This window comes from Accipiter gentilis, chromosome 7, assembly GCF_929443795.1.
Source record: "Accipiter gentilis chromosome 7, bAccGen1.1, whole genome shotgun sequence".
NCBI classification, from domain to species: domain Eukaryota; kingdom Metazoa; phylum Chordata; class Aves; order Accipitriformes; family Accipitridae; genus Astur; species Astur gentilis.
This window is the reverse complement of record NC_064886.1, coordinates 28,592,371-28,619,290: the sequence shown is the minus strand read 5'-3', so window position 1 is coordinate 28,619,290 and position 26,920 is coordinate 28,592,371. Positions and strand designations below refer to the sequence as shown.

Below are 26,920 nucleotides of genomic sequence, written 5' to 3'. Positions count from 1 at the left end.
GAAACCACATGCAATACAAACACATAATAGAACTTTTAATGTGCAAAGAGACTAAACAAAAAGATCCTTGACCTTCTTGCTTTCCCTTGCATACCATTATCCCCAGCGAGACAGCAAATGGAATGACGTGGAGAGCAACAGCTACCATCAAGCAACTTCGGAAGCCAATTTCTACAGTAGTTAAGCAGTTAATGGCGTTAATCAGAATGATAACTTATTAAATTCTACTTTTATGCAAACAGCATTTTGGCATATCACATGGAGACCTGGGTAGCAGAGCTCGCCAGGGAAAGGTCCCAACATCTTTTACATTTGCTGTTTTGGTTTTTTTACGCCATGTAAAACAGCGTCCGCAACGGTTGGCACATCAGACAAACCACACTTAAATAAAAAGCTACAGTCGCAAATTAATCTCTATCATCCCAAATAGATTAATGAACAAATTGTTTAATTCTTAACCTTTACGGAGCAGAGATTAATCTCTACAGCTAAATCCAATCCCTGTCTATCTTTTTAACAAGAAGTTGACATTTCTTATAGACCTTCCTAAAACAGGCAACATCTACTGAACAAAGAAAACAGCAGATAGCCCTAACTCTCTCCATGCTGCAGTAGCTAGGGTATCTATAGCACAAAAATATAAAGCAACAGAGTAGTTTATGGCTATGACTTGAAAGGACATTATCGGTGTGTGACGAGATGAATCGGGAAAGCTGCGGTTAAGGGTAGGCAGAACTTACAGCAATCTTAGTTTTGTAAAGCCTGTGTGGAAAACTTACTGTTTTCCAAAAGAAATATCTGGCAACTTTTTGGCTCTGGGTTGCATTTAAATTCAATGAGGATGGAAGATGCAGAGAACTGGATGAACAGCTATGAATTGCACTTTTAATTGCTTTCAAGATGTTAAAAAGAATATCAAGATGTGCTTACGCACGCAGTTTTCCCCTTTGTTGGTGCTGTTGTTTAACAGAATTAAATTCTCCACAGAATTTTACCCATTCTCTTAGTTCATTCTCTGTCTTCAGGAAAATGGGGTGGGAACCACTTGCTGCAGGATGTTGTGCAAAATGAGTAGTTCACCAATTGAAATTGTACCTCTATTTTGAAAATCAATAATATTGCTTATACACAAGCCCTAACTGTTGATTTATTGATGTATATGCAAATATACGTGTACCTGGGTACCTCCTCTTTGGTTGTGCAAAGCCTGCAACACAGAATGTTAAAGTATCTCTGGAAAAAATAATTGGCCTTTTTTCCCCCCTTTGGGTACAAATTTCTGGTTTTAAATGAATGTGCAGGTTTCATGTTGCTGCATGAAGCCTTAATTTCAAAATACCAACTAATTCTAGGTTTAATTAAAAGAGAATGTTTTATATCACAAACACTGAGTTTTTTTATAGTACATATCTTCTTTACCTTAATATGATTGCTGGCTATTAACAGAAGATTTTTTTTTTTTTTTTTTAATTTAATGAAATAATTCAAAGTTTTACAGTAACTGTCTTTATGGAGTCAACTTATGCAAGCACCGAAGCCTTTCCAGAGAAAACAGGATTCTCCCCACCTCCCTCTGGCTTTTCTCCCTACTGAATGCCATGGCCTTCACTCAACCAAAGGAAATGAAAGACAGACTGAGACAACAGCATCACGTGGGTGAAGGTCAGATTGATTTTCAGCTGTGTGGTGCTGTTTTATCACCCTCAGGACAAAAGTTAAGCCCTTCACTTTTTTCATGTCTGCTTTAACAGAGCAACTTATTTTTTTTGAAATTTTGGTAGGGCTCCATACCACCAGAATTATCGAGGATAGCCTAATTTAAAACAGTTGTGGAGATCATCTTCCTCAGAGTAAAATCCAGGGCAGCCCACACACCACAACATTTCTATCCACGAGTTTCCTCTATTCCCTATGTACAAATAGCGGCTCCTTGAAACTACTGAGGTTTCTGCAGTGACATTCGCTGACAGCAAAAGAAGAGTGGGATGCAGCTGCCGGCTGTTCAGCAACGATCCTGGGCACAGGGAGAGGAGCATTTGCTATCTCAAAAGGGGCAAGTTCACAAATTGTTTTTTCTCCCCATCCTCCCGCCCTCCCTCCCTCCCTCTCCCCCCTGCTTGGAGTGGTTGAGCTCTCCGAGAGCTGAGCCTCCCGCCTGTCACTTGGTGATCCGGACATGCACGGCCAATTACTGTGGCAGCCGCTGGAAAAACAGACAGTTTTGCTAACTCAGATTGCACTTTTCCCAACACCAGTACCACTCACAAAAAACACTCCCCCCAACTTGCTCTAAGGACCTGCTCTCCTACTTTCTCTTTTAAGACAGATGCTCCCCCAAAGTAATGATGTTATTTTCAACACAGCCTATTTCAGGTAGTCAGGTCTTCAAAACTGAACTGATTAACATAAAATTAAGGATTTTGTACATCATAGATATGTATGTGTATACCTAGTTAGTGAGCTAAAGAGCATCTTCCCTCCTGGTGTTTGCATTTCCAGAGTTTAAACTGACAGCCAGAAAACTCAGTATTGTCTCATTTAGGCTATGAGACAAGAAAGTCCTACTCTGAAATAGGTTAAATTTGCCTTATTTCTGTGAGGAATGCAACAGCATTAGTGACTGCCTCCTAAAGATGACAGTTTAATCTCCATAAAAAGCAAGGAATACTATCTGCTCTATTTCCATGTACCGGAGGCTCCGGTCAAAATCAAACCCAGTTACACCGGATACTATTAAAACACCTAACGGAATACAATTCCTACATGAAACAGCTCTAGTAAAACAAACCATGGCAAGTGTCTGTAAGAGAGGAAGGAGTAGAGAAGGGCTGCAAGGTGAGACCAAGCAGCTACCCAGGTTGGATCTGGACGCAGTTTGAATGCAAATTAAATAATTTGCTAGGTTTTGTGAACAAAAATTTGACGAGCATACGCCTTAGCTTGTCTGAACCTAGCTGAGACTGCCTCCGAAACAGGACATGGAGCAGACTCATGGAGCACCTCGAGGAGATCTGCAGATGCTGGTCCCCATGGGATGGTTCAAGGAAGGCTCTGCACGTGTACAGAGCCCCAGGGAAGAGCTGGGTCTGGGACAACGGACAAAAGAGCAACTGCAACTGAGAGTAAAGGAGAAAACAGTGACGCAGTAAGGTATAACTTAAATGTATAAACTGTGAAGTGACTCAGTTACATGCAGGGCCAGGAAAGGGCAAATGCCAGCAGAGCGTCAGGGAAAAGACTGCCACGAGCAAGATGCGAAATGGTGGCAGTCCAGAAAGGAGCAAGCAAGGAAACAGCCTTCAGAGAGGGAGCCCACAGGGACAGGCACAGGCAACGGGGAGAGGGAAGGGCAGAGAGCGGTCACCCCGAGGAGACAACCAGAAGAACTCACAAAAGAAAAATCCCATGCGATCCAGAGACAGACCACAAGCTAAGTATTATCATAAATATTAAAAAACTGTCCTAGTGGCATGTTGAATTTTTGGCTGGTTTTGGCTTGGTTGGTTGCTATGGTTTATTGACCCAAATTGAACACTGTAATTCAAATCTGCTTAGATGACTCTTGGAGTACAGTAAATCACCTGCATTCAGTTTTGCTCACAGAAAATGAACACAGGTGTATATATTTACATTTCTGTAGACTGCAAGGTCATAAAGGGAATTTATTCTACTTCCGTCTTTCCAAATTTTCTAATGAATAATTAGTAGGTGTAGATTTCTAAAATGACCATTTAATATAAATTATATCAAATCTCATTTATTTTAAGAGATATCATTAAGTACAAAGTCTGCATGAGTGAACCGATTTCACTGTAGAGGAAATGACTGGGAATTACGTTCAAAAATCTATTCAAATGTTTAATGTAACAGATTCCCTGGAGAAAAGCAATGGGCTTCTTCAGCCTTTCCTTATGTCCTCCTCAGCAAGGCTAATGGTAATTGAGTACCAACATAAGGAGGAGCCAAAAAGTCTTTCACCATTACGCTGAGAAAGATTTTCAAGGAAACCTAAAGAAGAGATGGACCCACATGCTAAAAAAATGGTGCCTTCAAGAGGAAGCTCAGCCCCACGGTGGCATGTGTCACCAGCAATAAAACCCACCTGAATTAAAGACCTTGGCTCTTCCACCAATTTCACGAATGTCATTAGGCAAACGGTTAACAGTAATTTTCATCCAAAATAATTCAGGCTGTTAAGGGGGAAGGTGTTGAATTCTCCCCCAAACCCTGACCTCTCAGCCCCCTCATGTTGACATAAGGCTTGTGCAGCTCCATAGGGCACCAGATCCGGGAGCTGCGTAGACTAAAAATTAAATCTTTTAATTATCAGCAATGTCAGCTCCCAAAGACAACACAACCCTTGTACCAGCATAAGGTAGGGGATGGAAGGAAAGAATACCCCTTCAATAACAGTCAAAACTTAAGCCAGATTGACTGACTGACTTCTTAATTCCATGATGATAAAAATAAGAATAGTACTTCCTTGTATCAGAAAGGAGTTGCTAGTCTAAATGTTTAAAGATTACAAAGTGCTCAAATGCCCTAGGAAGTATTTAACATGAACAGACCAAGTGCCTTGAAAACCCCCAATCAATTTTTTTCCATTAGTTAAGACAATGAAAGCTGGTTGTAATAAGCAAGAAGTTTGAATAAAATTACCTATATTTAATACAGATCATTTAACTGAAATTTCTACTGAATATATTTACAACAGTTTTGACGTGAATATGAAATTATGAAATCTATTTTAAAAATTCACCTTGCGATTAAAAAATACCTATTAAAATTACTTAAATGAAACAGCATTCAAAAGGTACATACTTGTTGCCAAAGCTTTGAAGAAAGTCGGAAGCTGCTTAGACCTCTGGTGGAGGTCTTCTGATGTGCAAACCCAGCTTGGAGAGCAACAGCCTCTCCAGCAGGTGCAGGGAAAATATTTCCCTTATTCAATTTATTTGACTGGTTCAGTCCAATAACGAGTTTGTTCAGAACAGAGAAACTATTTGGCAGACGATCGTTAATTTGCTTCTTGCCAGCCCAGAGTAAAGAAAGGCACGAGTCCCCTATGGAGAACGCAGGCACCTGGTTGAGGTTGTCCACGGGAGGCCACATACCTTGGTGGATCCATCCTGCTTACAAGGGACTGCTGTGCTGCACGGGTGCAGGCTGCTGGCCGGCACAGAAGACACCACGCAGCCCTCCCTCGAGTCGGCACTTGAGGCGGGCTGAGCCCTGGGCTCCCAGACCCAGAGGCCACGCAGAGATGCTCCAGCAAGCACTCCCAAAGCCAGCCAGCTGAAGAGGACCAACCCATGCTGGCACGTTTCCCTAAAGCCAGCCGGCACCGGGGGGTGGAGGCTGCTTTCTGGCTTCCCCAAGCCTGGAGCACAGTTAATAACATGCCAGCTGTATCTGCAGACAAGCCAAGTTTAATGAGGCTACAACAAAAGCATTCAAATATGCACTACAGAACTTCTGTGGGGATTTTTTCTAGAGCTTGTTTTAAAAAAATGAAAGATAGGAATTCTTGACAATGTTTGTACACACTCTGCCTTTATTTTTAATTGATTTTTTTAAAAAAACCACTTATATTCTACAAATTCAAAGAAATCAACATTAGAAAGACTTTTTTAATCCCACTACTTCCAACAGCAAAATTACGTTGTGTGATGAGTGCTTGAAATGCACTGCTGGTTGCTTTTTTCTTAATAAACATTGAAGTCTTAATTGTTTTTCCCCTACACGGCCAGACACCGTCTTTCTGTCTGCCAGGTCTTCACACCAGGACAAGTACTATCCCTCGCCTCCTGCTCGGGAACCAGGACAGGCACACAAACGTGACCGTATCTCTAGCGCTAGTGATGAAGGAGATACCTTACCCACTTGCTGTCCTATCAGCCATGCTTTACCATGTGCCTCACGGGTCAAGATACAGGAGGTATCAGCAAGAGGATTGCAAATATGGATTTGGAGACAGCGGAGGGGGCAACAAAAGAAGTCTGCTCAGGCATGAGTGGGTGGAGAAGGTGGAAAAGCGGCAATCGCTCACCATCTCCTCCACCAGAAGAACCGCAGGGTATCAAACGAAAGCAGGCAACAAAGCTGAAGTGAACAAAAGGGAATACTTTCCCCAACGCGTAATTGAACTCTGGGTCCCCGCCACAGGAAATGCTGAATGCATACTTGCTTCAACAAGAAATTTCAAAATGGAAATTCATGGAAGATTATCTGTGGAATTTAAATAAAAAGCACCAAGAAGCGCCCAGATAAGTTTGCTGACAGCTAGGAGAATATTCTGGGGAAATGGTGCGATGGGACCATCAGGCTGGCTCAGGACGGCCATCCTTATATGAAGACTACTTACCCAATGGTCTGCTAAGGGATAGGGGAAGAAATCGGGGGAAAAAAAGCAGACTTTCAATGCACCTCTCGTTCACTGCTCACATCTGCAGTCTGAAGATCTTGACAGCTCTGAATCCGCCAAGGCTGTTGATAGGGCCAAGAGTTTTGTCCCTCAACAACCCACAGGAAGGCAACGCGCGCCCTTCAGCAGCGCCCTAGCCACAAACAATCTGCGCTCTTGTCCGTCTGAGACAGGACAACCCCAGCACATCCTCCACCAAGCTCTCTAAGGCATTATTAAAGCCCACTTTATAACAAGCACGCATCTGTTGTAGTCTCCAGGCTATCCTCACTGCATTTCTGAATTGAGTTTCACATATTGGGTTTTGTTCTACAACCTCCTCAATGCCGGGACCCGCTTAGGGCAGCGGCGATCCTCTTTCCTGTGGGCACAGCCGCCCTTGCAGCACTCGGCAGGCTCCGGCCCTGGAAGGAGCCTTTCCACTGCAACCCCTCCCTCCTGTTTTTCAAAAAACATTCATTATTTACTTATATTTCTATAATGCTGAGAAACAAACCTGCCCCACGCAGGCCCACGCAATACTCCCTCTGCTGCAACACCACGATGGATTATCCTTTACAGACAGAAATCTGAAGCAGGGGGAGAAGGAGAGGTGGAGCTCGGGCACCCCTCGTGCCCCAGAAGGGCCGCGTGAGGCCTGGGGTGGTGCAGGGGGGAGCTGGACGGGCTCCCATTCCCGAACGCAGGTCCTGCTGCATGCGGGAGCTCTCCCGGCCAGCACCCGGCAGCTAGCTCTTGTTTCGCAGCATTCGGGGTGCTTCGGTCTTTGTTCATCTCCCCACTTCCGACGCAGCAACGTATCAGGAGGTGAAAGTGCTGTATCAGGAGGCGAGAGTAGCTTTTCAGACAGCCAAGTGCCAAACTGTTCAAGACTTCAAAAGGCCATTCGCGTTCTGTAAGAAGCCTTGTTTAAAACATGCACCCGCTTTCTCTTCTATCCATTTCATGTATACCTGCGCTTCCTTTGCAGACTACTTTTTGAACTAGATAGAAGTAGATGAAAGAACTCAATTAAAGTAGCAAGAACGAAACAGTCCCTTGCCAATACAGGCACGCTAACTTGTCGTCCTCAACTCCTCACTGGGCCACATGTTTAAAACTGACAGGGAAAACGTTCTTCCTGTGTGAAAAACATATGCTGCTTGAGGAAAGACATCATCATTGCTAAGAAATGTTTGTGCACCCTCAGAATGCACAGCCGGGCCGTCCGCGATGACCGCTGGCTTCGTGGAGGCTGAGAAAGGGGTAGAGATAGCTCGTTACCTCCCCTCCTAACCAGGGGTTTTGGTTACATGCAACCAAACGGCCCACAGCCGTGCTGGCAGTGCTCCTATCTGCACACGCAGTGCCTGGTGCTGCCTCCCTTGCCACCATCCCGGAGGGACCCGGCACAAAGGTGGCCGTGGCGATTTGCGGGGGGCGGCGCTTGGCGCACTGGCACGCTCTTATCGGCGAGCACACTGCCCGGCTCCTCGCGCCGGCTCCCGCGCGGCTGGGGATCTGCCGTGGGCTCGCTGCCGTGCCCCCGCTGTGGGAGACCCTCCGTGAGGCCGCAAAGCAAATCGAGCTGGGTGTTTATGGCGAGCAAACGCTGTTTTAAATTCAAGTCATCCCCGCCACCGCAAATCCTTACAGGCACGGGCACACCTGCGAAATCCAAGAGACCGCCCGAGAAGCGATTGCTGAGGCTCAGCCCCCGCTAACGCCTGCCCGTGCCGAAGGGCTGAGCGCGGGGCCGCGTGCCTCGGCTGGAGCGGAGCAGCCCGAGGGTCTCACCTACCTTCGCCTGCTGGATGACCCTCCGATCTGCCAGATAAGCAATGCTGTTAGGGAGCATAACACTTTGGACAACTTTCACAAATGTATGCAATACATTAAACGCTACACTAAAAGCACCTTTGCAGGCAGCCCCCACTCATGCCAAACGCCCTGTGTGGGTGTAGAGCCAGCGCTGGCGGCTCAGGAAACGCATTGCACTGGATGCACTGCTAAACCACTGTATTGGCAAGGCTACCATATGCCTTGTTTGTAATCAAATTTGCAACTGTGCTTCTGTTTGATTTCAGATCCAAATTCAGATACGGGAATATGGTTTATGTTCCACGTGATAAATGCATATTTCACTGAGCACCTCCGTAGAAAGCCAGGCAGAGCAGCACCTTATCAGCACACTAATTTTCTGGTACGTGTAGGCAGAAGTCGTGGAAAGAGCCTCCTCGCAGCAGGCTGGCTGGCAACCTCCAGGTAAACTCAAACATCACCTGTGTGGTGACAGCAGTCAGGGGAGCCGGACCCTGGACCGGCTTCCAGCCAAGCCTACCCCTACAATAACCCGGGGTTTCAGAGCTCTCGGCACTGATGGGCACAAATACTAACTACAGGGAGACAGGTGAAGCTCCTGGCCACCACGGCCAAGGTGGCTGCCCGAGCTCTCGGGAGCCCTGCTGCCCCTGCACCTGGAGAGGGGATGCCCGGGACAAGCTAAGGACAGAGGCCTGCGCTCGGAGCCCTCCCAAGTGATTGACAATAAAAACACTGCCCCGGTGCCCATTTTCAGATCTAGACAGTGAGAACCGAGTTCTCCAGGGAAAATCCGTGTTTTTACAGTTTGTGATATTACTGAGCTTTTCTGGTGCCAATTTTAAAACACTGCTACGACCTCTGGAAAGAAGGAAAACTGCATTTCAGCATGAGAATGTAGAAAAGAACAAAAAAAGGAAACTTGTTATTTTTTTTTAGCTTGAAACACTAGTCAGGTTAAGAGAAAGAAGCAGAATTCTGGCAAGGACAAGAGCACTCAGACTGAGCCACAACACAGTAATTAGGGCCAGTAGGTCATTAGAGACACAGCTGTATAAACTAGGTGTATAATTAAGTTTCCACACTGCTTTTTCACAACTGTATTTCAGTTTCTTTTGTGGAGGACAATCAGTAATTCATTAATTTAAAGATGCAACAACAGCAGCAGCAAAAAGACAGAAAATCTCTGACTTGCCAATCAGGTGCAGCCAAAGATTACAATTTGGGGGAGGGCTAATTTTGGAAATACGTGTAAGAAGTCTCTCTTTGTCAGTGGGAAGTACAAAGTGCCACCTGACAAAAACATTCATGAGACGTTGTCACTCGTTGACAAGCTGCCGTATATGGTTTTCTGGGTAAGCATCCCGCATATACGGTTGCATGGCCATTATAATTCTTGTAGCAGGTGAAATACAAGAAAATGCAAAATTATACACTAGCATGAAACAGTTACAATACCTCATTTCAAACGTAAGCCTAGTGTACAAGTTACAGGGCATTTAAAAGGAGCAACTGCAAGACTTTAATTATAAACTAGTTCCTACCGTACAGTAGTTTAGAAAAATCAGCTGCTTCCAAGCTGGCAATATCCATATATAGCTCTGCTGCTGTTTGAAACAGACAACCTGTAAAGTTATCAACAACAGAAGAGGACCTCATGAAATGCTCAGAGACCCCACCGAAACCTACTTCTGTCCGCTTCATTGATGCGCTAATTTGCTTTAAAACACTCTACATTCACTTGAGAAACTGAAGGAAAAAGCCTACATGAGGCTATTCTGATCCATAGGAGGAAAGGGGTGACATGGGTGGAGGAGGCAAAAATAACACAATAAAATACTGCAACTAAACCCAGACTAACGCAGGTGCATTAAAATACACAAGCAAAACGGCAGATCTCGTGGCTTTTTAGCCACTTTTCATCAGACAACAAACAACTCGGCATTAGCCACCAGACAATGATATATCACAGAATAGTTGCTTGATGTATGCAGCCTCTGGTGCCGGCTGGAGGACACAGTAATTTGTAAATCCATGTGCAATTATTTACTCTTGTCACTAATGCTATAAGATAGCATCGTGCTACAACACCTACACTGTAACAGCAGTGTGCAAAAAAGACACGTGTAAAAAAGACTGCACATGATGCCGATGGCAATTACTTAAGTCTTCTCTAGTTAAGGGGATGTGGGATACCAGTGAGTTTTAAATTCATTTTAAAAGTTTAACGCATCCAGTGTATACACTAGGTGTTTTTATTTATTCTTGGAGTATTTTTCAAGATGCTGGCTACTTGTTTGAGGCACTATTTCCAGGACTGCTGCAGGAGAGCTCATTTGTGGGGGCAAGCTGGGAGACAAGGGAAGACATGAGCCGGTAAGGAAATGTGATGTTCTTTCAGTACAAGCTGCCCCCATTTAGACCCTTTTCAGATCCCCGTAGACACTGGAAACCTACAACCTGCAATCACAGACATCAGTCATGAGCAAAAGGTATAAAAGGCACCTAATTCTGTCAGAAGGAGAACATCTCTACTACACTGACATCAAAAGGAATGCCATGCACTTATGCTACCAGAGATGTCTAGATTTCAGCAGTGTTTTGTCCTCAAAGAAACAAGTCTGAAATACATGAAAAAGCAAGGGGGGAAATGGCTGTTTGTTACCTCCTTACATGTCAAAGCAGCTGCGTTCAAGCTGTATTATAACTTCAGCGCACCGTAATGAATTTCTAAGGGATTCCAGTGAAATAGATGGTTTATCCTATTCTTTGGAGTGATCTCTTGTAATCCTGCAACACTCCTGAGCTACAATACTTTCCTAACTTCAGTATCCCAAAGGAAGTCATTAGTTACGTTGTATTATCAGCCTGGTGATATTATCACTACAAATATTACCTGTATTGATCTGGAGCCATGTAGACACGACTGAAAACCCTGCTTCAGATTAAGACATGAAAACCTAGCTTGCCAAGAGGTCAGGCACTGCATTACAACCTCAGATGTGTCAGGCAGGCATTATAGGCAAAAGGAGTGCAGGGTAACTAAGGACACAGTCAAATAGCTTATTTTGTGGGGTAAAAAAAAAAAAAACAAACCAAAAAACCTTTAAATATACCACACTTCCTAACGCGGTCTTAGATTTTTACCCAGGTAGTGCAAGCCTTTTCAGATGAACTGAACAAAGACGTGCATTTTTGCATAATTTCGACAAAAATTTTCATGGCTATCAAACAACCTGGTGGATCTGAAAGGGTTTGGTTTGGGGTTTTTTTTCCTCAAGTTAAGGTACGTAAATATCAAGCAATATTCTAGAGTGTCTTCATGGAAACATTCTCATTCCAGAATATATGAGTGCAATCTTTCTATTTACTTTAAATCGCTTCAGGACACTAGATTAAACTAAATAGAAAACAGACACGCTTGTTCTGGAACAAGGATATCCTCACATGGAGATAATTAGCACCTATTTCATGTATATGCAGATAGTTATATGGTGCCTTTTTATGACAAAACGTCTCTGTAAATCATCAGCATGTGTGAAGACAGTAAAGGAAGATGAAATTATGCTACCTGGAATCAAAAATTAGCAATGGGAATACTAACAAATTATTTTGATAAGTCCCCAAAAACATTTATTTTTCTTACTCTCACTAACAGAATATTACGTTGAGGATAAATAAAAACTGAGGTGTGAAAACACTGACTGTATTGATACGAATAGAATCTCTAGGTTGCGATGTTTTAATGTATATTTGCCTCAGGAAATATATTTGCCTCTTTTTCATAGCCCTGGCGGTCACCAGTCGTAACCTTACGCTCCTCCTCTGGAGTCCCCGCCAGCAGCACCCGCTCCCCTCCGCCCCGCTCCGCTCTCCCCGTTGTGCCATTACAGCTGTTTGGGGGACCACACAGTGAACCAGGCCCAAGCAGGCACCTGGGCTAAAAATAGCCTTTCTTTTGGTGGGGCTCAGCCCCAGCATCACAAGCAGCTGTACCAGCACAACTTAGGAGGCAGGGCAGCGATGGAGCAGCGGCCGCCCGGGGAGAGCTGCTGGAGACATGCCCTGCGGCTGCCCGCCTGCCCTGGTGCGATCCTGCCTGTCCCGCTCCCCATGCAGGATGGCGTCGGGAACAACTTGTCCCTGCGGCTGCTCCTTTGGAAAGGACCAATGTCCACACGGGCTGTGCACCTCGCCTTCCACTTTGGAAAACAAGGGGTTTTCTATTCAGTGGCATTTTCTTGCTTACTACCCTGCAGCAGAGTACAGCTGTCCTTTGCGGACGTCTCAGGCCAATGCCACGGTTGTCAGCTGGCCAAGAAATTACCCTGCAAGAAGTAGCCTTTCAATTTTACACACTTCCAAGTTTGCAACCTATGTAGGGTTTAAACGAGAGCGCAGAGCAAGGAGCCCTGGGGGCCAGCGTAGGACTGCAATCCCTATCCACCTGCAGGCTGGGGAAAAGCCCCAACGTCCCTCTGTCCTTCCTCCCAGCAAGCAGACGGGAACGAGAGCGGGGGGTCCCCTCCTCCGCAGACCAGAGCGAGACAGGGGAGGATGCTCTCGGGGTGGGAGTCAGACCGAGCCAAAGCCCCCACCTGGCCCTCCTTCCCTTGCTGTGCTCTATTTCCTGTATTTTTTCTTGGCTGAGCATCCTTTTACTCGTGCCCAAAAAGAAGAGCAGAAAACATGGACTCATTACCAAACAAATTAAGTGGCCAGGGAGAAACACGCACTCAGGGGAAGGAGGATGGGATACTGCTGCATCAGAGGAGAAACTAACTCTCCTGACCTCTGCCAGCCTCAACCTATCCTTCTGCCATAATAGCAACTACCTAAAAATATTTTGGACGAGTGCAGAGGAAAAAGTGATGGTAGAATATTCAATTCCAGGAAGGTGAAGGATGAGAATGTCTGATTTAAATACATATGAACACTCCCCTTCCTAACATTTTATTTAATCTTTGGTAAAATCTGCGAAGCTTTTTACTACCCCCATAAATCAGCTTAGCGTGCTCTGCAGAATACCTGCTGCTACCACCGGCCATGCAAAGGCAGCCATGTAAAAGCAAGATATGTTGCAATTGTTCACACCAATGCTCTGAGCTTGTTCTTACTTTACAGAAAGTAAAATCAAGATCAGCGTAGGCTGATGCTGTCCTCACTTCCATAAAATTCAAAAGGCAATGCAGTAATAACCTAGGGAGAACAGTGTATTTTTAGGGTGGGATTATGAAACTCACACTATGAATTTTAATCTCAGAAATCGTCATGTTCTTTTATGGGGTTCAGAGGCCTTTCTTCCTGGGAGTTTTGCACACTTCAGTCATTTAACTTTTTTAATCTTCCTACATTTGGAGAGAGAGGGAAAAATACGCTGCCTGAAACTTTTAGCATTAAAAAAAACCCCACAACATTTTTGTCTAACGTAATTACTGACAGATTCCAATTGGAAAGCTGTTGCTTTTATTTTAATTTTATTAAAGGAGCGAACAAAGGCTACCCAAGGCACCACAATAAAATTACATTAACTGTAAAATTACATTATTAATTCTTTAATCTCACTTGAGGCCTCAAGCTGTTGCTATGTCCAATTACCCAGCTAACCACCTGTCAGAACTGTAAAGCTAGTTTAACATTACCTCCAGGACAGTTGTGTGCCCTGTGTTCAGTCAGGTCTGCCAGTGAATCGAAGTCCTGCTGACAGTTATCGCAGGTGTAAATTGACTCATCCTCCATGTCTTCATCTTCCTCATTTCTCTCTTCCTGGCTCGTCACACTGTTCCTCTCTTCCAGGGCCCGACTGTCCTTCACTTCACTCTCCAGCTCTCCTCCCAGGCCACCTGCCAACAGCAAGAACATCCTCTAAGTTCGAGACATCTAAAAAATAAGAGCTTTAAGAAGGATGTTGCACTTATTAAGATACGTTTAATTACAGCCACTCTCACATTATTCCCGACACCTTTCATTATATTAATGTGGTTTTTATATCATGCGGTGCAACAATTCTCAACTGTATTCTCTGCTGCTTAGTGCGAATCCTGCAAACACTCTCTCCTAATCTTCTCTGGTGGGTGTATAGCGGGAGCCTCTAACTCTCTGTCATATAAAGTTGTTAGTGTTTTATCACTTAACCAGATTCTCAAAGCTTTAAAAATTGGCAAGATTAATTACAGCCTGCAAAGAAAAGGCATGTGCTGAATTTTAATTCTCAATGCTCTCCTCTCCCCGCCGCCTCCAACCCCCAATATTAGTAACAACAAGAAAAAAAAAAAAAAAAAAATAATGCTGTAGCTGAAGACCCCCCAAAGCACATGCATACGCCAGGACTTGAGAGGTCCCACTGAACTAACGAGCAGCACTTTGCTAGGCAGATGAGCCTTGTGTTGTGCCGACCTAGCTGGGAGCCAGCGGCATTTCATCTGACCTTCAGGTCTCTCGGATATTTTTGCTCTTTATCTGTGACCGGAGCGTGGGCTAGCACAAACACCTTTCCAAAAACCCCACAAGTTTTCATGTGCGTTAGCGTAGAGGGAGACTGAGCTCTCTGGCAGCCCCAGGAGCACCCCGGTGCCAGGGGGCCGTGCGCCCCGTGGCCGGGCAGCTGGCTCTCTGCTGGCAGTGGGGTGGGAGGCAGGGGCAGCCAGCCACGGTCAGTCCCCCCAAGCACGCACTCAGTGGCCTGGCACGAGGGATGGGCTTGCAGCCACATCCTCGCGACTCCAGGACACCCCCTTGGCCACGGTGGACACCCAGGCATGCCTGAAGCCGGTCGCGCCCAATGGCTCCGTGCAGCACTGTGGCCGACCCACGCTTGGGCTCTCCAGGGAGGCAGCAGAGGTGAAGAAGCCCTTCTAAGTCCCTGGTGCCCTCTCAGCAGGGAAAGCATCCATTAGACATGCTGGCCATGCTGATGAGGCTTCGGTGACCAGCTGAAACAGACGCCAGCGCCTCTTCCACACACATGCCCCACCAACACGGGCAATACAGCCGCACCGTTTCACCCGCCTCCGCAAGCACTCGCACACTCTGAATACACCATGCTGGTAAGATGGGAACGTTTGAGAAATCATCCAGCGAAGTGAAATGGAACTGCAGGTTCTTCCAGCAGAAGAGATCATCCCGCACTGCGTGCCGGCTGACCCCGAAAGCCCTGGAGCTGCTCTCAGCCAGGCAGGAGGGAGAAGCCACCTTGTTGGTTCAGGATACGTTTGGGTTTTAAGCCGTTACGGAAATGCCAGCAAAGAGAGAGATGAATTGTTTCTAAAATTAGATCAGCGCCAAAAAGATAAAGGACAACCAATGCCGAGAACGTGAAACAAAGCTGAAAAATAAAATTTATTAAAGATAAAAACTGGTTACCACAAGCACTGCAATTCAGACACACACGTTAGTAAAGTTCTGCTACCACTATCCAGCCAGAGCACATTTTATACCATCTTCTGCACTGCGCATGATAACATAAATCAACTGGTGTAAAACGGTCTGCAGTTTTCCATGGAGCCCTCGTAACGTGACGTACCCTTCGAATTGCAATGGAAATATTAAAAATCAATGCCTGCTTGTGGCGTATCACAGCATCCTTCTTAGCAATTAACTGATCTGCACATTTTCAGGTTGTTTTACTGTTAAATTATACATACATTTCTACTACAAAATTTCCATTAAGGGCTAGATATAAAGTTCGTCTTAACAAATCAGATATACCACTTACACAGCAGTAATGAATTTAAGGATTTGGTTATAAAAAGTATCGCTCACTAAGCTCTCCATATTGTAAGTCATCATCTGTACTATGTTTATTCAATAAAATACTGTTGGCTGAACCCCATGCTTTATAGACTTTTCCTTAAATAAAAATGTATTGTAATGAAAAAAACCCACGATTCTGGTTCTCTTTATACTACTACTTCACAAATAGTAAGTCACATTTAAAGCTATGCTAGCTTTGCTTCACTTCACACATCATTTAATGTACATATTCAAATTATCACTTACATTTTGTCATATTTACTTGGCACACCTTTATACAGTCTCTCATCCCAGACTGCAATCACAAACATTTTAGCTCATTCAATCTTTTTAAAGCCTGTATGTCCTGCAGACTTGATAGTTAATAAATCAGGATGTCAACTCTCCGGTTTTATAAGACAGAAACCTATAAAAATAGTCCAAGTATATAAATCTAACCTAAAGAACTGCCACCTGCTTCCATGCCGCCTGCCGACAAAGACCTCAGGGAAGCACTTCTGAACTGACTTTGCCACAACCTGAAGAAGAAAGTTTTTAGGTAACTTTGGGGAGCTTTAAGGGACCTTCACTAACATTTTTAGCAGAAATTTTCTCTTTTGACAGTTAACCTAAAGACCAGCTGATCTGCTGAGTACACTGTGACAAATTCAACCTTGGTTTTATTCCAACACTTCATGACTACACCAGGGATAAAGCTGTTCGACCGAGTCCAACAATAACAAATAATTTAGCACACTGCTTTAGGAAAAATAAATTGTACAATGTGAGATAAGAAAATAGATTCCTGACTGCAAAGCAAAATTCCAGAAACATTTTTTAATTCCCTGTTGAATGGGAAATCTGATCCTCTAGGCAACTTTTCAAAAGCGTCGTTGCTTGACAGAGTTGTATGTCAAATAACACAACAGTGAATCTTGCACAAATTATTTAGCAAATGCAACGTTGCTTTAAAATGAGATATTTTTTTTCTCTCTTCAGTGAGTTGAAGGAATTGTACATGTCTGCCACGCCTCAGTGTTACTGTCCTTTGAATAACACGGTCTTCAGATTCTTCTTCCGAGCCGCATGCTTGGTGCTCGCCCTGTAGAAACCAAACACTGCTGAGAAAAATTGGGGGTGTTTCTTGGTTTTTTGACCTTCGTCTCCACTGTTTTGACCACAAGCTGCCAGTGGGGGGTGCGGGGTGCGGAGCGCAGGCGGCCCTGGGGAGACGCTAGCTCCTTGCCCAGGGAAGCAAAACAGCCAGGGAGCACCAGGGCGGTGATGGGAATGGGTGGTCCATCCAGCAAGGAAAAGCTTCAAAAGCAGCCCAGCTGCTCCTGTGGTGAGCTCAGTTTCCCTGATGAGGACAGCAGGCCACGAGCATTCCTCAGGAACTCATTTCTGAGGAGTTTTGCTGTAGTAGTTCACAAATTTAACCTGCAATTTTCCTGCCGGCCAGAACTGCAGGAGCACCCCACCCCAGCGCAGGCGGGCAGGACGAGCGGACGCAGGCACGAGCACACTGCCGAAAAGTTTTGGGTCACCACGGGAGGCCAAGGCACTGCTGGCACCGGGAGCAGGTGTGATTTTGGGGCTGGGCCTGGCTCTGAGGGGACACGTCTGTGTGTTACCATGCAAAGGGGCTTCTTGGTGGCCGGAACCAATGGCACCTTCTGAAGTCTCCAAAGATCAGTGGCTACCTTGTAGCATCAAGCACATACAAGTGTATTTACCGACACAGCTAACGGTCTTGGATTTTAGTGAACTGAATTCAATAGTAAGTAGTTTCTATCTAGATTGCTAAAAAAACCCCCAATAATCGCAGTTACCGACCTGCGAGGGATTTGTGCAGGGAACACCTCTGTGAAGGTGGCACAGCACCATGGGCACACGGCTCCCACCCGGCGCCGGGATATTTCTACACACCACAAGCGTATGGGCAAACACAAGCAGAAGGGAGCTGCTGGCACTGTGTTTTAGGATAAATGATCACTAATTCATTCTAATGGGAGGGGGGGGGAATCCCCCTGCATTTCACAAAGGTGTTATTAGTAATTTTTAAATGAACCTGCCATCTCTAGTGTTGGCTTTAACAATTTTCTTTTATGAATAAGAGAAGAGACAATTTGAGGGATCAGCCTTGAAAGTACACCTTACTCTACCCAAAATGACAGGAAACAGATTTGGGGGGGGCTTTTTGTTTTTCTTTTCTTTTTTACCTTTTTTTTTTTTTCCCCCTGTAGCACAGTGGAAGGCCTGCAGAGCTTTATACAAGAAGAATATTTTACCCTATGACCTAAACAATCTGGCCAACAGTCAAGAATATGTTATTCTAATTGCCACTAAAGTTAATGTTGTTAATGACTCTTGCTTTTTCTGTAAAAGCCAGCTTATGCTCTAGAAAGCTACTATTTCAAAGGGGACATAGCAAGAACTGGGAGTGTTCCTGCCTGACCTGGTGGTCCAAGGAATGTGGCAAACTTGGCAAAGCTGGAAAAGCGAATTCCCAAAGGCCCGGCTTGAAAGTTGCAGTCAGTAGAAATGCCTTCTGAGCTGTGTTCAAAACAGCTCTGTTACAGGAACAACGCACTCCTAAAGCCAAATATTTGGAAACAGATTACATGTACCATGTTCAACTCGGGCCCCACTGAAGTCCAGAGCAGATTTCCACTTGCTTCAGTCAGAGCGGGATATAAGGCACCCCTACCAGGCTGGGGCTGTGCTTGGAGCTGAGCGTGGCAGAGCCTCAACCCTGGACCACAGTGCCAGCCCGGCTACGATGGCAGCAGCAAACTGCTTTGGGGACTTCAGTTAGGAATGCAGGACTGAAAACACAGGAAGGTCAGAGCCACACTGGAAGCGGTGCTGATGCCTACCTACAATTTCCACTGAGACATACAGAACGGGTAACACTGTGCAACACATGGGCCAGAGAAATTAAAAAAGGAACAAACCTCTTAGCTTATTTTTTCAGCTGTGGAATCAAATATGGACAGTTTAAACTTCCTTTCTTATCAGCACAATACAGGGCAGGCAAGCCTTTCCATCTTTGTGCCAGTAAATTTTCTGGGGCTTTTCTTTAATTATTTTTTTTTTAAAGCCTGAGGAATTTTTAAAGCTGGGATTTATTTTAAATCTAGGATTGTTCTTTGGAACATACTATTTAGTGCAGGGTCCTGTCTAGCTTTAAACACCTCCAGTTACAGGGCTTCCATCAAGAGTTGTTTCTTTAAAGTAGGCATACAATGATTTGGTGCTAGACAGCACTTCCTATCAGAGCAACTTTGCCATGCAGAGCTACAGCTGCAATCTACAGAGTGCTTGTGCAAGTCATTGCCTACGTGTGTACACACACGTGCACACACACTGCCCAGGTCGGAGAGCTGGAAGGCAAAAGATAAAACGAAGAGGGGGAAGGAGGCATCTCTTCATTCCTCCGCCTTGGTCCAACGAAAAAACAACCGAAGGTCTCACAAAGGGGCTATGATAATTCCTAGAAGTTTTCCAGAGATGCAGGACAAGTAGAAGGAAATGGTACTGAAGAAATAAAAGCGAAGGGCTGGAGGAATGAGGGGCGGTGGCACACAACTGACACCTCGGGGGACACGGCGGAGCCCCAAGGCGTCCACCCAGGGGTGCGCCCGCCCAGGGGTGCAGCCTTCCTGCCCCACAGCCACAGGGCTGCCACTCAGCTCCCCGGCAAGACAAAAGGAGAGGAAATTTCATCTATAATTAGGAAGTGAGAACAAAAGAAACAAATGACTTAAAGGAAAAGCCTAATCTAAACGTTCATTAGTAAACATCGCGCTCAGTGTTAAACGCCAAATCAGCGTGGGGGAGGTCTCTACTTTTATGTGGTTTGTTACATTTTAGTTGTCTCTAGCACTCATACAGCAAGAGAATCCAAAGTTCTCTGGCATTTGTGGTCAAAGAAGAATGAACAGAGGCAAAAAAGCCACTAGAGTTTCAGTAATTAAAACACAAACCAACCTCAGCTAAAACCCTCCCATAGGATGAAAAGTCTTGGCTCTGCTGGGTAGCCCCGTTCTGTGGCTCTTCAACATTTCAAACAATGTCATTTTTTAGACACTTGCATCTTGAGCACAGGTATATATGTGTGCTAACTCTCAGTGGGTCAGGGCCCTAACGTGAGCCACTGTAACCACTGCGACTAGACCCGTGCAAAGCAGCCAAAAACCTGCTCTAGTCAAGCAAACCAGGTCAGAGAGCATAGATTGCATCCCACACCTAGGACCAGGACCAGGAATCAAAGGCAGCTCGTTCCGCACATCAAATCATTGTTACGTGCATCAAAAGCAAGCAGGTTTGGTGCTCTATCATGCAGTGCAGCACAGGTCTTTCACACAGTGTTAAACCACATGGGGAAAAAAAAAAAAAAAAAAAAAAAAAAAAAAAAAAAAAAAAAAAAAAAAAGGGTGCCTAGCTGAAAAACAAAGAGCCAGGAAGGATAATGCATGAAACACCAACGTATATTTATGCAATGTCAAATTGCACGGGATGACTACAATGACAGAGCAGAGTGAGTGAAGCACAGGCTGCCACGCAATCCTGCCAACGCTCAATCCCCACGTAATGCTCCTCGCAGGCTGAAGAGATCTGTGCATCAGATCTTGCCTTCTCTCAACGAGAGGAAAAAACAATCATAATACCAAAAAAATTATTTGATCCAGCATGTAGTTAATGGTGTTGGCCTCCTAAGACTTACAACTTAATAAAATTGATCTCACTGCAGTACTGTAATGAAGAACAGTAGGATAAGGCTACCCTTGAACCATGAAAATTGTATATTGTTACCTCCTCGTGCCCTCCTAGGGCTATGGCCGCTGCAGCCTCTCCAAGCTGTCATTTGTCTGACTCTGACAGCAGATTCCACCAACAAGCAGCAATGGTGGCTATGTGAGCTTCTTTTGGAAAGACAAGGGAAGAGGAAGAGTGCTCAGTGCTAGGTATGTCTCTGAATAACAACCCACAGGATAAAAGCACAGATTATACCAATAATACAGTTTTGTGTGAAGCGTGTTAACAATAAAATACACAAAAGTCAGAGACTTTAGGAAGCGCACATTGTAACGTTTCACAACAGAGTCTTATTACATGCCAGTATATATTAAATCATATTAACTTCTAAGTAGGTGGACAGTTCACAGCATTCTTCTTTAACTTAGCAAAGAAAAAAAACTGTTTTGGTAGTGTACTGCATCTCCTTCTACATCTGCTTGTAGACGTACTTTAAGAGAAAGGGGTTCCAAGCTAAACGCCCAGTAATACCTAGCTAACCGCTGCCAGTGCCTGCGCCGCCACTGCCTGCTTCTGCCGATGTTGCACCACTCGCAGAATTGTTAATGACAGCCCTGCACACACACACCCCCCCCCCCCCAGCATCCTCCTCTCAGCATCCTATTAACTTACTTACACCGACATTTCATAGGGAAAACGTTCACCTCACTTCACTGATCGGATACAATTTTCTCAAATTAGCTGCTGCAATGTTTAAGAAAACATCAAGTGTCTACCTTGAGTTTAAAGGCATAGAAAGCTGGCAGGAATACGTGGCAGAGGACTGGCAGCTCGTTGCACCTTCCTTTGCTGTAGCACAGTCACAGACATCACACACAGAACTGATAACGCATGCCACTTGTTGCCTCTCGGTGCCTGCCTTTCACCTGAGCCCACCTATATCCATATATGGTTATCTCTATATGGTATAGAGATATACTATACGTATATTTTTATATATAGGTATGTATGGTATAATTGGCCTGTTTTCTCCAGTGAAACCAAGACTTTGCCCCGTGTTGTTCTGCCTCGATGCAAACCCAACCTCACTGCTGGTATGTGCATAGTAACTACCAGAATGTATGTGTATTATACAGGCAGTCCTGGCTCCACATTCTCTCTAAACCAGTGTAACTATTTACCTCTAGCATCTGACCTGAAATCCACCAGCTTTGCTCAGTCAATGATTTTTACATCACGCTCGCATACGCAAACGCACCCTACAATCCTGGTTTTCTTGGATTTCGAGACTTCCGTAGTATCCTTTAGTCAACATGCTAGAGAAACCTTTTATTAAATGCTGCTAATTTTTTTATTGATCAAACTGTGAGCCATTTCATTTTCCATTATAGCAGAAATCTCCTATAGGAGCATTCAGATTAAGTTTCTTTATTCTGTCTCTAGTAGCATGTCACTTTTAATCAGTTTTTAGTTTCATTATTGCTTAAAAATTAGAAAGCCGTTTCTCTGTTCTTTATTGCTTTTTTAAGTTTAGTTACTGAAGGGTTATTAAACTTGGAAAATATACAGACAGGCATAACGTGCTAAATAAATTCCTCACTGTCTCTAACCAACTTTAACGTTAGCGCTTTTTTATAATTTTTTAGGTTTATTTTCACTGAAAGACTGCTTGTAATTATTACTCATGTTCTCCCCAAACACTTATGTTACTAAAGTGTGAAATGTCTTCTAACACAAAGACAGTTCTCTGGGAAGTAATTACAAAAATGCATTCAGGGGCAATAATTTTATATTAACTGTCAGCAGCATACATCTTCTGAAAAGGCACTTGTTATGAAGGAATTATTTGTGTGGAATTTGAAGGCACTGAAGGCGAAGGAAAACTGCAGAAACGCATTAAACTGAAACTCCAGCTCCCTCATCAAGGGTCAGTTTATGTTTAAATCATTACCTTGAAGGCAACCCCACACCTTCCAAAGAGTCTATTAGAAAGACAATTTCAATTTATGCACAAATTGGACGCAGTCTCCGGTTTTCGGTGTGGAACAATTTACACCCCCTTTTTTAAGGAAATATCTGAGCAGCTAATCAAAAAGATACATCTGAAAATTATGGGCTTCTATTAACCTTTCACTAATGACACTAAAAATACTTGCTAATGATTTATGGGCAGTAACAAAAATAGTGGCCTCAAAACTGACCAGGCACATTAAAAAGATATCTGTGTCTGTAATGGCTACAAGAAAGGATTTAATGAATATTTCATAGTAACTTCTAGCCTGTAGGCCAATTCCTCAGTCCTTAGCAAGGCAAAATAACTCAGTGAAATTAAAAATTAAAAAAAAAGTGAAACCCAGCAACAGTGATTAAGCATCACATCACTTTAAAGCTGTTTTTTTTAAAAAAAAAAAAATCAGATAAGGAAATCGCAAAAACACAACCAAACAGTAAAATTTCCTCTTAATCGTACCTGCAGGTAATGTTTCAGCCTTTCTAGTGCTTTTACTAAAATGATTTAGACATTACTATGTTATGCGACAAATGCATTTATACGCTGAAAAGCGGACAAAGAGCTAAGTTATTATTATTTATTTGCATGCAAGCAGCAGTGGGATTGTACTTCATAGTGTTAACGGCACATAGTGTTTATCAGCTCTTCAGTGTTTGGCAACCAGTTTAGCGGTATAAATATGGGATGTAAACACTTCCCTGCCACAAAGAGCACTGTAAGTGAACTTTAGAGAATGCAACGAAAGGCAGAGAGCAGAGCAGTCCGGAGCGCGCCAAGTGTTCGGTTACCGAACCGGGACCCGACTGCAGTACGCTGATCGATATTGATGTGGGTCCCTCCAGGGTGCCCTCTCGCCCCTCTGCCCGCTGGGGCTGGGGAGCAGACACCCCGTCCCCCTGGCAGGGCTGCGAGGAGAGCAGCACCCCTCTTTTACACTGGGGTCTTCTTGGAAAGGACGGGCTCAAGACCCGGGGGGAAGGTTTTGGTAGGCTACAGTGTGCTCTGGCAGCAGCGGGGCCGGGCAGCTCATTCGTAGATGGCGTAGCGAGGAGGAAGGCACCTCTCCTGTGGGCATCTGACCCGCGAAGCACAGCCTGTATCAGAGCAGAAAGTCACAGTCCTACAAGGGACATCTCACTTTCCACCACGGCTCGTTTCTGCTCTGTTTGCTACCAGGGACGTTCCACATCCAAGTGCAGACAACAGTTACCACTGCTTTTTCACAGTATCAACACCTCACGCTTCTTCTGATGTCAAATAGCAATTTGCTTTGTAGTCCTCTGTGGCATTCAGATCAAATAGTGTGTTTGCACACAGCTATCCAAACTTCTCTGCTACCATCCACAGAAAACTCTCATCCACTTACTCAAGACCTGTAATACTTGTGCAACAGATTATCTGCCTCTGGAAACAAGACGTCATTGTCCACTTCCAGATCCTTAAGGTGCATCTGAATGGAGTAACTGCCACCTTCCGTCCCAATAACGAGGTTCAAATCAAAACTGATCTAAAGTTCATTTATATGCACAAGGAAATTAGCATGCAGCAAGTATTAACTTCAAAATGAGGTACACTTCTTCATAAAAACGTCCTTTTACTCTTTGACATGCAGCTGTTAAATAATACTGACCATCGTAATCTAATGAAATCCACGTAAATTTTCAGCACAAAAACAGCACTTTAATTTTATTTAGGTATACAAATATTTTAATAATGCTCAACTTATTATTTTTCAAGTCTCTGTCGAAGATAAGCGTCCTGTTTCCAACAGTTCCATGGAATCCCACTCACACCTAACACAGGACACCTTAATCGCATTTTAATTCATAGGCATGACAAAACTTTTTTTTTTTGCTTTTAAGGAAATGGTGTAAACGACTTTTTTTTTTTTTTTTCTTTAAGGTGAAGCCAGATATCTGTAAAACTTAAATCTATAGCTCCCTGACCAGACAGAAAATTCAGAAGGCTTAATAAAATTCACATGTGGCTTGTTATTGCAGCTGCATATCAAATGCAAACATAAGGTATTGACTGGTTTGCTCAGAATAGCAGCTGCTGGAACTCTTTATTAAAATAAACCTGTTGATTTTTAAAGAGAGAAAAATTAGGGGTGATGTCATTTACCATAAGCGACAAATGTGACTATGTATTTCAACGTTTGAATCCCCTTTGCTTAATTAAAAATGCAGATGCCTTTATTGTTCCTCTATAAGGTCCAGGACCTCAAATCATCCTTTCTGCAGGTTAAGTTCTGGCCCCCGGAAGATTCCCATCCTCGGTGTGTAACAGCCTGCAGTGTATGCACGTGGGAGCGAGATGTAACAGGAAAGCAGAGCAAGGCCTCAAAACAAAATACCCTCGTACATCCCTGAATACATTTCTGTTCAAAATGCACTCTTCCCATGCTTGGAATATAGAGTTGTTGAAAAACTATGCTGAAGAGGCATGCCTTTCGCAACCCAAACCTGTAGGATCCTACAGGTAGCATTTGCATTCATCTTTTTATATCCATAAAAACCCCAAAACATTACGACTGAGAAGGAAAGAGCCACAGCACTCTGCAAACCGTGAGGAACCAAGGGGTGGAATCAATACAGGGGGGAAAGATGGAACAAGAGGGAAAAATGTACTGGAGCAGGAAGAAAAATACACTTAGGCAAATTAGAGAAAGCAATAATTATTTCACTGACCTTCTCATGGGTCTCGGTTTGCTCAGAACCTGCCTGGATTGTTTTCTAGTGGGAATGACAAATGTACGGCTGAAGGAGTGTGGGAGGGACCCGCTTCTGGGATAACTGTGCCTGGAAGCCTTCAAAACTGTGATTAAAGACCTAAGAGGTTTCTGTGGGGCTGGGTTTTGTGGGTTGGGTAACACTCCTGTTTATACCCAGGGTATAGAGGGTTGGACCTGGACCATAACCTAGTTGTCGGTATTACGGTCTGGTCAAATACCAAACATCATCTTGGAGGAAAAAAGCTCACCGACTTTCTCTCTATAAATCCGGTTTGCTTTGGAAAACAGGTTCTTCAAACGCACCTGAGGAAAAAGCCACATTTTCCCAAATGTATGCTCATGTCTCTCTGCTACCAGTTACTGCTGGCAGAGGCTCGTGCCTCTGCTGCTCGGGAGCCCTCCAAGCCGGGCACTGCCAGCAAAGTGAGTGGAAATTGGGAAAACTGTACCTTACGCTGCTCTGCCTGGAGCTGGGAGGGACATCTGTAGGCAGCCCAAGTGATTTAGGAGCCGAATACCCACTGAGTAGCAATGGACTGTAGCAAAAACCCATGAAATTGGAAATTAATGAGAGTTAGGCACCTACGTGTCTAAATGGCTTCAGAAGAGTAGGGCTTACAAGCTTCCAGACACGTTACCCTCAGGTCTCGTTATGCGTGTGCATCTCTGCACGACCAGAACCAGGCTGGGCACGATGTCTTGGTGCAGGTATTCAGACCACAGCAAAAGAATTCAGTTAATGAATGTGAAAAAAGGCAACTGATTTAACAAGATTCTCAACCAGAAAAGGCAGAAGAAAGTCATATTATACAGCACGGAAAAGGGTATTTAACAGGTGGCCAAGCTATTAGAGATGCATCGGATTCTGCAAAAAAAGTATTACCTTCCGCATGACTGTGGCCAGCCCCTGCTGCACAAACACCTCTCCTGCCCAGCAGACACACCGAGGAGACTAATACAAACCGACAAGGAAACCAAATTAGCAAAACGACTCAGAAAGTTTCCTGCCACTTTCTGCTCATTCTCTCTTCCCTGGTTTTAAACCATGATGTGATTTTGGGCTGTGGGCTCAGTTAAATTTCAGTTTGTGTTTAAAATGAGCCCGCATGCAAAAATTAATGTACCTCAAATTTCCTTTCTAATTTCTTTCCTTAATACCAAACTCTGAAGTCCTACACGTTTCACTTGACAAAGCCATTAATTCAGTAATTTCACATAATTAAATCGAGCAAAGCAGAGTATTTAAATTGGAGCTAAGTGAAATATACTTCTGTGCAGCTCATGCTGTTAGAATTGTGCTGCGTGCTATTCTGCTGCTGCTCATTTATTAATTTGGGATCGGCTGAAACGTGACACCATGTAATAAGGAATGCACTGGCTTCAACAGAATTAGAAATAAAAAAAAAAAAATAAAAAAAATCACAGAGGACAGTGAATCAAGCACCAAATGAAATAAATT

The 26,920-nt window shown here is 44.2% G+C and overlaps 1 protein-coding gene across 2 annotated transcripts in view; it reads right to left on the bottom strand.

Moving 5' to 3' along the window:
• ZNF423 (zinc finger protein 423) overlaps positions 1–26,920 on the bottom strand; it is a 237,221-nt gene that overhangs the window by 152,165 nt on the left and 58,136 nt on the right. For both annotated transcript variants that reach the window (XR_007506815.1, XM_049806953.1), the window contains exon 3: positions 13,867–14,067. Coding sequence is in view for 1 of the 2 variants with exons in the window: in XM_049806953.1 (XP_049662910.1) it covers positions 13,867–14,067 (201 nt within the window). In the remaining variant the exon portion in view is untranslated. The remainder of the gene's footprint in view (positions 1–13,866; positions 14,068–26,920) is intronic.